The sequence below is a fragment of the Chrysemys picta genome, chromosome 8 (assembly GCF_011386835.1).
Source record: "Chrysemys picta bellii isolate R12L10 chromosome 8, ASM1138683v2, whole genome shotgun sequence".
In the NCBI taxonomy this organism is placed as follows: Eukaryota; Metazoa; Chordata; order Testudines; family Emydidae; genus Chrysemys; species Chrysemys picta.
This window is the reverse complement of record NC_088798.1, coordinates 29,104,949-29,117,729: the sequence shown is the minus strand read 5'-3', so window position 1 is coordinate 29,117,729 and position 12,781 is coordinate 29,104,949. Positions and strand designations below refer to the sequence as shown.

General features: G+C 43.1%; 1 protein-coding gene across 3 annotated transcripts in view; it reads left to right on the top strand.

Annotated features, from left to right (window-relative positions):
- MCOLN2 (mucolipin TRP cation channel 2) overlaps positions 1 to 12,781 on the top strand; it is a 42,357-nt gene that overhangs the window by 11,496 nt on the left and 18,080 nt on the right. For all 3 annotated transcript variants that reach the window (XM_024103825.3, XM_008166613.4, XM_065554140.1), the window contains exons 3-6: positions 1,116 to 1,289; positions 11,214 to 11,367; positions 12,205 to 12,298; positions 12,387 to 12,483. In XM_024103825.3, the coding sequence (XP_023959593.3) occupies positions 1,116 to 1,289; positions 11,214 to 11,367; positions 12,205 to 12,298; positions 12,387 to 12,483 (519 nt within the window). The remainder of the gene's footprint in view (positions 1 to 1,115; positions 1,290 to 11,213; positions 11,368 to 12,204; positions 12,299 to 12,386; positions 12,484 to 12,781) is intronic.

Genomic DNA, 12,781 nt, shown 5'->3' with positions numbered 1-12,781 from the left:
TAGTCTTGGATGATGACCCAGCACATGTTCATTTTAAGAACACTTTCACTCAGATTTCACAAAACACAAAGCCGGTACCAGTGTGAGATTTCTAAAGATAGCTACAGCACTTGACCCAAGGTTTAAAATCTGAAGTGCCGTCCAAAATCTGAGAGGGACAAGGTGTGGAGTATGCTTTCAGAAGTTTTAAAAGAGCAACACTCCGATGTGGAAACTACAGAACCCGAACCACCAAAAAAGAAAATCAACCTTCTGCTGGTGGCATCTGACTCGGATAATGAAAATGAACATGCGTCAGTCTGCACTGCTTTGGATTGTTATCGAGCAGAACCCGTCATCAGCATGGACGCATGTCCCCTGGAATGGTGGTTGAAGCATGAAGGGACATATGAATCTTTACCGCATTCGGCACATAAATATCTTGCAACACCCACTACAACAGTGCCACGAAAATGCCTGTTCTCATTTTCAGGTGACATTGTAAACAAGAAGTGGGCAGCGTTATCTCCTGCACATGTAAATAAACTTATTTGTCCGAGCGATTGGCAGAACAAGAAGTAGGAATGAGTGGACTTGCAGGCTCTAAAATTTTACATTGTTTTATTTTTTAATTAATTTTTTATTTAACATCGACATTTGTAAGTTAAACTTTCATGATAAAGACATTGCACTACGGTACTTGTGTGAGATGAATTGAAAATATTATTTCTTTTGATTTTTTTTTTTTTTTTTTTACAGTGCAAATACTTGTAATCAAAAATAAATGTAAAGTGAGCACTGTACACTTTGTATTCTGTGTTGTAATTGAAATCAATATATTTGAAAATGTAAAAAACATCCAAAATATTTAAATAAATGGTATTCTATTATTAACAGTGTGATTAATCGCGTGATTAATTTTTTAATCATGCAACAGCCCTACTTGTAATGTTAACTTGCTTTTTTTTTTTAAGGAGTCTGGTATTGACACAATACAGAAACTTCTTACTTTCCAATTTGTGCTAATTACAACTAATTACAACTTGAAGATGTTAATTGCTGTGTTACTATCATTAGTATGTTAATGATGGAATTGTATTCTAACTTGAATTTTTTTTTTTTTTTTTTTTTTTAAGCTTATTCTTTTTGGTTTGAGTAACCAGTTGGTGGTTTCCTTCAAAGAGGAGAACACTATTGCCTTTAAGCATCTGTTTCTGAAAGGCTACTCTGGGGTTGATGAAGATGATTATAGTTGCAGTGTATACACACAGCAGGATGTTTATGACAGCATTTTTTTTGCTATTAATCAGGTAAGTGTTTTGTGTGTTTCTGTGTATAATAAACAGCATAAGTATTGCTTAAAAGTCACAGCCAATAAGATGTTGCTCAGTTTCCATTTTCTGTTCTGGTTAATTTCATACAGATTCCAAATATCCTAACTGGTCATCTGATTAAAATAAACAGTCAAAGTTAAGTTTCACTCAGTGTTTATTTTCATGTATATGCTTAATCTTAATTTTTTGACTTAGTCACAACACGAACACTGAAATTGTTCATATTAGATTATTAATTTCCAAACTTGCTGTGGCAGATGATTTGGGTTTTACTTTAAGTAGAAATGGAACTGAACATTCCAAAAATTCATGCTTACAGCTATAGTGAATCACAGCTTTGTAGCATCATTGCCAGAAGTCTCAACATGGGAATGTAGTACTTCCAGGAATATCAGGACAGAGCCTTAAGTTTAGTATGGTATTTTAAAAGGAATTTGGATGATATGATAAACAACTTAAATAATTGTTTAAAAATTTTAAAATAAAAAAGGATAAAATTCCAGCAAACAGTTTGTTAACATGCACATAAAATAGAAAATGATGGGGAAACAAAAGGTAGAAAATAAAAAAAATGGAAGTCCTTTCTTGTTTAAAAAAAAAAAAAAAAAAAAAATCACATGAGGGCCAGGTCTCTTCTGTGGTCCAGTACAGTTCAGAAGTGTGGGGCTTTAAGTCACCCTTACTTGAGCCTGCCCAGTTCGAAGACCTATGGGCACTTGTCCAATTGAGGCTCAATTTAGAGCAGCTTTAGGGCTGCTCAGCATTTTGCAGACTGGTAATGGTCCTCATGCAGCCACTATAGCAGTCAGGAATTGGTGGAATGCAAAGGCCATACTCTTTCTCCTTTGGCCAGGCCCCCACCTCAGGGCTCTTTACCTCCTGGCAATGCCCATAAACAATGGGAAATCCTCAGCAGAGCAAATCCACTGTTTCTGCTCAGATAGGCAGAGGATCTGGCCTGTGTTGTGTAAAATGGTGACTGATTTGTACATGTCTCTTCTCGGTTCTCCTTCAGAATTTTCTTCAATTGTGCTGCTGTTTTACTTTTAATCTGTTATTTCTTTGCTTTTTATCTCTCCTTCTTGGTTTACTACTTTCTTCCTTCTTTTGTAGGCACTAAGGCTGATTTGAAGCCCCAGCTAGAAGACTAGTGAAAGGATAGATTTATTTCATCGAGCAGGAGTCAAGTATGCGATACAGGCATCAGATATAAAGGTCTCTTTGTATGACGTCTATATTCTATAAATGTAGACATTTATAGAGGAGTTTTTTCCAGTCACTGTAGCTTAGGTTTGTTAGGGCTTTGCAGGTTTTCAGACTTTAACCCCTTTGGTTGAGTGACTTCAACTTGTTGTTTGGCACATATATATGGCTGAGATTATCAAAAAAGAGGCCAGTGATTGTGGGTGCCCAAACTGAGACTTTGAAAGAGCTTGGCTTGGCTATTTTTTTCTTTTTCTTCCCAGAGGTTGTGTTCTGCACTTCCTGAAAATCAAGCCCCTTGTAGGTGTCTCAGTTTGGGCACCCAAAATCACTAGCTTCTTCTTGAAAACCTTGGCCATGTGTATCCAGTAATTCCAAGGCAACAGCATACAGCCTTCCTATAGCTGAAAAGTAATAATTAAGTCTTGCATAATTGTGGAGGACTAAATGTGTAATGGACAGTCCCCATGATATCTGAATGTTTTTTGCAACTAAATTAACTACTAGATCATTGGTTCTCTCCACATTTCTGAGAATATGTATTACACAGAACATACCCTCTCTGCTGATTTTCTTACATTTTCTGTCTAATATGGGTATTTTTATTATGGGGAAATTATGTCAAAAAGATGTTCTATTATCAAATGTAACAAGTGTAGTTTCATGAAGCACCAAGATGATAGGTTTGCCTTCAAAGCAACACAGAGTGCTGCAGACTGCTCATTCTCAACATGCTGGACTTTTTTTTTTTTTTTTTTTTTAGGGACCTTGCTTTAACTTCCTGTTCTAGTGATCCAGTCTGTAGGTGATGAATTCATGGATCGCCATGGCTGGGTGATTCATTCATAAGGAGGATAGCTAACTGTAGGAGAGTGTGTGTGGGTGTGGGGAAACCACTACTAGAGATGGTATCCAGGTACAGTGAGGTGTTCAAAGGGCCCCTAATTTGCATACCATCTTGACAACTGGAGGATTGAGTCCTTCGATAGATGGAGATGTAATGGTGTTGATTAATTTCTCGTATTTTTCTCTTCCACTAACTTGGTTTTGTTACCTAGACTTGCCTTCCTTCATCTTCTTTTAATCCAGGCACTGTTCTCACATGGGTACTGAGACTGCTGGCAAATGGTATTGTCTGCATTTGACATAAAGAAGATGTGGAGCTGCGTAGTGTTGGCACGTTACTGGGGTTGAGTCCATGATCTCTTTTGGTGGCTTTAGTGGATATTGGATAGCAGGATGGAAAGAGCCTTGTGGAGCACATTTAAAGGAGAGTCCTGCATGTAAATATGCAGTTGTCCATAACAACCATTTTGAGGACTGATTTATGCTGCAGCTGACACTTATTAGACCTTCCAAGTGTGTCAGCAGTGTTCCATGATAACCTGTGTGGAATGTTGTCCATGGCAAGTAGGAGACTTGGACTCTCTGTGATACTAATTGTTCTAACACCAGGTTGGGATGTGTCTGGGGTGTCGTCAAAAGTAAGCTGAAATCTAAGGGTATGTCTACACTGGCAGAGTTACAGCGCTGCTCAGAGAGTGCTGAAGGGAAACCACTGTTGTGTGTTCACACTATCAGGTGCCTGCGCAATAGCGTGTTCACACTTGCGGCACTTGCAGCGGTATTCGGAGTGGTGCACTCTGGGCAGCTATCCCACAGAGCATCTCTTCCTCTTCTGCCGCTAAGAGTTGTGGGAAGACAGAGGAGGTCACGGGGCATCCTGGGTCCTGTCCCAATGCCCCGTGATGCATTGCTTCGCATCCCATCAATCCCTGTGCTTCTGTCTGCATTTGGTGCCATCTTTCAACAGTTCGTATACTGCGCGCTCTGCCTCTTCGGTCTGCAGGAATGGATCCTGAACTGTTGACTAGTATGCTGCTCGCTCTGACCAACACGTCGCAAGTGGCAGTGGAGTTATTCCTTAAACTACAAAGGCAAGAGGAGTGTGACATTGATCTCGCCACGCGTACTAGCTACGACACGAGATTGATTGATTGACATTCACGGAGGTGCTGACCACAGTGGAACGCCGCTTTTGGGCTAGGGAAACAAGCAGAGTGGTGGGATCACATAGTCCTGCAAGTCTGGGATGACAAGCAGTGGCTGCAGAACTTTCGGATGAGGAAAGCCACATTCATGGGACTGTATGATGAGCTAGCCCCAGCCCTGTGGCGTAAGGACACAAGAATGAGAGCTGCCCTGCCGGAGAAGGAGCGTGTGGCTATTGCAGTCTGGAAGCTGGCTACTCCAGACTGCTACCGATTGGTCTCTAACCAGTTCAGAGTGGGAAAGTCTACCATTGGATTCCTGTTGATGGAAGTGTGCAGGGCCATTAATTGCATCCTGCTCTGAAAGACCGTGACTCTGGGCAATGTGCATGACGTTGTGGATGGCTTTGCACAAATGGGCTTCCCTAACTACAGATGGGTGATAGATGGCACGCATATTCCAGTTCTGGCACCAGACCCCCTAGCTACCGAGTACATTAATTGGAAGGGGTATTTCTCAATGGTTCTCCAGGTGCTTGTGGATCATCGTGGGCATTTCACGGAAATTAACGCAGGCTGATCCGGAAAGGTGCATGACGCATGCATCTTTCGGAACACTGGCCTGTTCAGGAAGCTGCAAACGGGGACTTTCTTCCCAGACCAGAAGATCATAGGGGAAGTCAAAATGCCCATTGTGATCCTGGGAGACCCTGCCAGCCCCTTAATGCCATGGCTTATGAAGCCATACACGGGGCAACTTGACAGCAGCAAGGAGCAGTTCAACAACAGGCTAAGCAAGTGCAGAATGACTGTTGAGTGTGCTTTTGGCCGTTTAAAGGCCTACTGGTGCTGCCTCTATAGGAAGCTGGACGTGGCTGATGACAATATTCCATTGCTTATAGCCACGCGCTGTACGCTGTAATATTTGTGAAGGAAAGGGTGAAAGCTTCACTCAGGGCTGGACTGCTGAGACTCAGTGCCTGGAGGCTGAGTTTGAACAGCCAGAGACCAGGGCTATTAGAGTGGTGCGGGGCATAAGGATCAGGGATGCCTTGAGGCAGCAATTTGAAGTTGAAGGCCACTAATATTTGTTGCTATGCTTGGGAGTGCAGTGCTTGTAATGCTAGGATATGATTGTGATTGGGGCAGACGATGCAATATGAAGGTTTAACATAATTGTCTGTTGCTTTGCAGGACTCTGTTTGCTTTCAATTAATAGAATAAAGATTGCTTTCAAACTAACACAACTCTTTTTATTAAAAAACAACAACTGGAGGAGAGAGTTTAAAAAAAAAAAAAGCATCAGCACTGATGTGGCTGGGGAGAAGGGAAGGTCTCAGGAGGAGGAGGGGTCCTGGGACAGCTAAAGATTTGTGTATGCCCAGGGATCATATCCAGCTGCCTTCTTCGGAGTACAATGCAGCGGGTACTGTACTTCAGCAGGGCCAAACTGCAGAGGGATGAGTGTTGAGTGCAGTGGGTACTGTGAGTCTGAAGTGCTGGACTGTGACAGGGGAGGAGTGGAATGCAGCGGGTACAGACTAGAGCCAGGAGGTTGATAAGTGTGTTGGTGGTGTATGGGGGGAGCATGGGAAAGAGCTTTGCAACAGCGGCTGCAGGGGAAGGCAGGCGTGGAACTGCTTGGTTTGCAGTGCTAATATTGCCTGGAGCGTGTCTGCTTGGCGCTCCATAACATTTCAGAGCTGCTCCGTGGCTTCATTCTGGTACGCTGCATTCTCCTTTCAGTCCTTCTTCTTGCTGTCCCGCCACTCCTTCAATTCTTGTTTTTCAGCTATGGAGTGCATCATAACATCACACAGAAAGTCCTCCTTAGTTCTTCGTGGATGCTTTCTAATTCTGCGTAGCCATTCAGCTGGCAATAACAAAGAGGGAGGCTGTGCTCCCAAGGGCATCTCGGTGAAGTTTAAAGGCAACATTTTACAGAAGCAATATTGTTTGCAACATACAGAACAGTGATTTAAAACATAGCCAGTATTCACGTATCTGTCACTTGCCTGGTGTCAACTGGCTGACCCCAGGCAAGCGCACATGAGCCACAAGACCCCCAGAATGGTGAGTAACTGCAGGGGCAGGGGAAATCAGTGTTCCAGGACCATACTGTACACTGGGCACATGGCTCTTGGGGAGAGCCAGCACTGTAGGGGGTCCTGATAATCGTTCCTGTCCCCACATTTTCCACAGATTTTGATCATTATGGAAGATATCTTGCCGCTGAGGGTGAACAGAGAATCAAGGGAGGGTCTTCTCCAAGACTGCGGCTTCCACCCTTATGTGGCTCGCCTGTGTGCAGCAATGGTTCTTCTCCGTCCTCCCCCCTGTGAAGGCACAATGGCGGGAGAAAGTTACCGTTAATGGGGCAAGAAACAAAGCAGCTCTGCCAAAGAACCTGCAGCAGCGGATTGCCCAGTATCTCTGAGAGTTTTCTGGAGATCTCTGAGGCAGATTCCCATGAAGTGAGGGAGTCAGTGAACAGCCTGTTCCGCCGCTCAGACGAGGCATGTGGTGGTATGCGCATCATACAGACACAAGCCTGCTTTCTGCAACCCTCCTGTCCCCAACAACTCGCCTCAGCGATTCCCAAAATCAGATCCACGTACCCGGGGCCTCCTCTCCTGTTTGCGCTTTGCCAACATCCGACAGCTGTGACTGGCTAGCCTCCTCTGGGGTAGAAAAGAGCTCCTGGCTGCATGCATCTCTGACCTCAGAGGCATCCTCTGCCTCTGGGTCCCTCTCCCCCTCCACATCCTCATCCAAGACTTCCTCCTCCTGGCTCGGTCCACTCTCAACTGGCATGCGAGCCACTGAAGTATCACAGTGTCCTTCACAGTGGAGGTGGGGTCGCCACCGAGTATCGCGTCCAGCTCTTTGTAGAACCAGCAGCTCGTGGGCGCAGTACCAAAGCGGCGTTTTGCCTCCTGCAACTTGTGGTAGGCGTTCCGCAGCTCCTTCTCTTTGACCCTGCATTGCAATGTGTCCCAGTCATGGCCCCTTTCTGTCATGCATCGTGAAATCTGTCCGTAGGTATCATAATTCCTATTGCTGGAGCGTAGCTGGGACTGGACAGCCTCCTCTCCCCAAATGCTGATGAGGTCCAGCAGCTCGGCATTGTTCCAAGCAGGGTATCACCTGGTGCATGGGGCAGGCATGGCCACCTGGAACGATGCCCTGAGACCACTGCACGCATCACCAAGCAAACAGGAAGGGGACTTTCAAAATTCCAAAGGAATTTATGGGGTGGGAATGATGCTTGGTTACCTGAGGGCAGGGCAGTAGAGTTCAAACCGATGACCAGAGAGGCAAGAACAGGCATTGTGGGACACCTCGCGGAGGCCAATCGCAGCGCTGTAATCGACCACGGTGTCTGCACTGGCACCGCAGTGCTGTACTCCTGGCGCAGAAAGCTGTACACCTCTTGTCGGGGTGGTTTTTTTTTACAGCGCTGCATCTGCGCGGTTTCTGCGCCCTAAGTGACTCAGCGGTGTGTACGCCTTGGGAGTTACAATGCAGAAAGCTGCTTTACTGTGCAGAAACTTGCCAGTGTAGACAGGGCCTCAGTTGGTTATTTAACTTCTCAATTATCTTGTTCAGGAAGGGGAGGTTAGATAGTGATGAAAATTATTAGATGGGGCGGGGTTGTTCATTTTATTTTAGCTTTGGTTTGACCACTGCGTGTTTACAGGAAGGAAGACTTTTCAAAGGATGTTGGCTATTGCATTGGCTTATTGGCCAGGGGCTCAGGAACTCTTTATTGTGTTTTGCCACCCATGATGCACATGAGTCAGTGTTATATGGGGGCTTGGGTTTCCTCTACCATTTAAGGGACTTCTTGCCCGTTGGGAGTCTCTTGAGCAATGACTATTGACATTTAAATTGAGTTGGCAAACAGCTGCTTTCATAGGTGTTCAATAGTCAGTTCGGCTGTATGGATATTAAAGAATTCTATGAAGTGCTGTGTCCCCAGTTACTCATCTCAGCAATGTTCTAGCTCCCTTACCAGCCTAGAAAGCATGACTCCAGACTCCTTTATTGTTGAACCCAGCAACAACAACAATACTTAGCTCTTACATAGCACTTTTTATCAGTAGGTCTCAAAGGAGCTCAGTATCGTTACCCCCATTTTACAGATGGGGGAAACTGAGTCACAGAGAGGTGAAGTGACTTGTGCAAGGTTACTCAGCAAGCCAGTGGTACAGACAGAAATAGAACCCAGATCTTCTGACTCCCAGTCCCATGGTCCTTTAGGCTGTACTTCTCTGTATTTCATCTCCTCTACCAGTATAGATCTCTTTGCTGTGTTAGTATTGAAAATCAAGGTGAACATAAAGACAAGAAAACCAAGGACCTTGATATTGCAATGAAGGATACTTTAAAAGGACTAAATTCTGCATGAACTTACTTCCTATGCAACCCTCTTGGGGTGTGTGGGAGGTAAGTCAGAACAAAATTTGACCCTGACAGTGGGATTTTCAATCATGCTCTGTTGTGGCCTAAGAGTTTATTAGGGAGAGCTTGTCTTTTATCGTAGCCTAGTAAACGAATCTTAAATTCTAAATGAGAGATTTTTAGTTTTAAAAAATTATATTGGAACTCACCAGTGGCTGAATACAAGTCAAAAGCTGTTTTCCCTTTTAATGTACAATTTTTCAGTTCCATCTCTGAGTGCCTGACGAGATCAGCTCCCCTGCACTTGATTTCTTTGTGGCAAGAATCTTCCCAAGCTCTGTGTGTGCTCCATGGATGCATATTGTCTAGTATATATGTGGTTTTGTTACCTTGCAGTCAAAGCAGCAACTCCTCTCCACCTTGTCCAGCGAATGGGCGGTAAAGCTGTTTGGCCTAGATCTTGTGGGGATGGGGGGAAATCTTAAAACTTGCTAAAATTTCTATTTTTTTCAGGACTTAAAATCCTTTAAAAATAAAAATGTAAAGGCTTTACAAATTCTGTTTAATATCCTGCTTTTTTTTTTTTCTGGTCATCCTATGAAAGTTCTTAAAAGTATGGGATGGTGAAGGGGTTGTACTAACTTTCTTTTAAATTTATGTTTATAATCTTTTAAATTCCCCTTTTTCTGTAGTTGCATCTTTCCATCAAAGTATCTTGAAGCTCTTCTCTAAACACCCCTTTAAGGCAGGCACATAATATGCACCTGGGGAGAGTGTTGTTTTAAGTAGCTGGAGCACAGGGAACTGCGAGCCTGGGCTCCTGGAATATGTTCCAGGCCCTGTGACTGATTACCTGTGTGACCTTTGACATGTCTATGATGTTGCACTCCATATGATTTTATGAAAATATGCTAATGAGTGTGAGTATAATGTAACTGGAATATGCTTCATGCAAAAGGTCTCTTGTAAGGTATCATTACAAAGCTTATAATCTACTGAGTGTGTTCATTCTATTTGTATGCATGTATCATTCTTGTATCTGAAACTAGAAATATGAAATATAACTCTGAGGTCCTATTGTAATTATGCAAAGTGTGGGCCATTAATGGTGGTTTGGAATCTTGATGGCTCCCATCAACTAGGACAATTGGTTGTAAATGGCTCTATTTACTTGCAAGCTTTCCTGTGAGTCAGGCCAGGAAGAATGAAGGCTTGGGGTCTCCCAGGGCATGTGACCATGTCACCTGGTACTGGAATCCATCTTAAACCTGGTGCTTTTCCATTAGAAGGAGAGGTGGGGACCCAGAGAGACAAAAGATTCCGGCCTTGTGCCAAAGCTATATAAGGGGGTGGAACAGAACAAAAGGGCTGCAGTCATGAGAAATCCCCTAGCTACCACCTGAGCTGGAACAAGGACTGTACCAGGGGAAAGGATTGGGCCCAGACTAGAAAGGAGTCTAGTCTATGAAAGAAGCTTATTGGAACATCTCTGAGGGTGAGATTTATCTGTATTCAGTTTCTTAACGTATTAGGCTTAGACTTGCATGTTTTTGTTTTATTTTGCTTGGTAACTTACTTTGTTCTGTCTGTTATTACTCGGAACCACTTAAATACAACTTTTTATATTTAATAAAATCACTTTTGCTTGTTAATTAACCCAGAATAAGTAGTTAACACCTCGGAGGGTAAACAGTTGTGCATATCTTTCTATCAGTGTTATAGAGGGCGGATAATTTGAGTTTAACCTGTATAAGCTTTATACAGAGTAAAACAGATTTATTTGGGGTTTGGATCCCATTGGGAACTGGGTATTTGGGTGCTGGAGACAGGAGCACGTCTTAAGCCATTTTTAGTTAAGTCTGCAGCTCTGGGGGACATGGTTCAGACCTGGGTCCTCATTTGCAGCAGACTAGTGTGTCTAGCTCAACATGACAGGGTTCTGAAATCCCAAGCTGGCAGGGAAAACGGGCTCCGAGGTAGTTTCAGCACATCAGGTGGCAGTCCTAAAGAGGTCTCTGTGACTGAACCCGTCACAATGTCCTTGTAGAGTATAATTATATTCACCTGCCTTGTTGAGGCTTGACTAATTTTGAGATCCTTGAATCAAGCTTGTTATGCAAATACAAAGTGTGTGTGAAAAGCTGGTACTGTGGACCATTAATTTTGTTAATGGGAAAAAAAGCAAATTTGAATGAGTGTGGGCAAAGAAAACATATTTATGGGTATCAGTAATTTTTTGTGAACAGGCTGATGTGAGGATAATTAAGATAACTGAAAAAGTGTGTTTTTATTTTTAAATTAGTACTGCCAATTAAAGAATATATCCCTGGGCACACTTGGTTATGAACAAGATGAAGACGATGTGTCAGGCTTACAGATCTGTAAACAACAGTACAAGAAAGACACAATGCTTCCTTCCAATGATACGCTGAACATAGACATTGCCATTGAAACAGGTACAGTACTGCTGTAAATTAAAAAAAAAAAAAAAGTGTTGCCATGGACATTTTATGTATTGTAATGGCAAATCATCAACAGTAAGTTAGTATTTTATTTGTGTGGCAATCCTACTTTAACTTAGGAAAGTTAACCCACTTCTCCCCTATTTTATTCTTTAATATCCACTTAGGCTTGGTCTACACTAAACCCCCAAATCGAACTAAGGTACGCAACTTCAGCTACGTGAATAACGTAGCTGAAGTCGACGTACCTTAGTTCGAACTTACCGCCGTCCAGACCCGGCAGGCAGGCTCCCCCGTCGACTCCGCGTACTCCTCGCGGCGAGCAGGATTACCGGAGTCGACGGGGAGCACTTCTGAGTTCGATTTATCGCGTCCAGACTAGACGCGATAAATCGAACCCAGAAGTTCGATTGCCTGCCGCCGAACCAGCGCGGTAAGTATAGACAAGCCCCTAGAAATTACTACTTTACAGCATAAGCATTTTAGGTCATCACAGTAAGACTTTTTCTCTGAAGACTTTTCAGCTGTTGACCTTCTGTATGAGAGAAGCTGCTGATCAGAGGCCAGATATTGAGCGTTGTTGAATGCTGTCAATCACCATTAACTTCAGTGGGAACATTTAGCACCTTTCAGTATTGGGGCCCTACAGAAGATGCCTGCACCTTCTCATGGCCCCATTAACTTGAGCGGGGCTCCACACTGAGCAGCTTGCAAGATCAGGACCTACATCTGTGTCCACCAGTATCCAGTTACCTCAGTTTTCTCCCTTACTTTATTTGTAAAATAGTCATTTTGAATGAAACTTTTAAAAAATTTGTTTTCCCCCCATAGACTGTATTCACCTAGAGCCACAGATGCTAGCCACTAAGAGGTCTGGTGATTTGAAGATGGTAAATTCATCGTTTTTCAACTTTGAATTTTATAGGTAAAGTAAGTTTTGAAAACCCATCCATTCATATGAAAATAGTGGAATCTATTGTATGCAATTCACTGCATTTATTTTTACTCTTCAGGCTTATACAGATTGAAATCTCCTTTCAACTTAAAGGCATTGATCTACAAACAATTCATGCCAGAGAATTGCCTGACTGCTACGCCTTTCAGAATACTGTAAGTGCATTTCAGATGTATACACATGGAAACAAGTGTTCCAGAGTCCAGCACATTTCTTATTGGTGTCCTGACTGCAAAATGGAAAAAATTCAGCGTGCACTCTCTCCATTGACACCCGTGCAAAATGATGTGATTGCTTGGGTGTCAATGGGACAGATCTCTTATAACAAGTAACTATTTATTTTCCTCAAACATGGTTCTCCTCTTCAATTTTTTAAATGTTTTGTTCTTCATGAGAAGTAAAATCATTGATTGCTTTTGCACTTGCATATTGTTTCAGATGGAAAAATACATG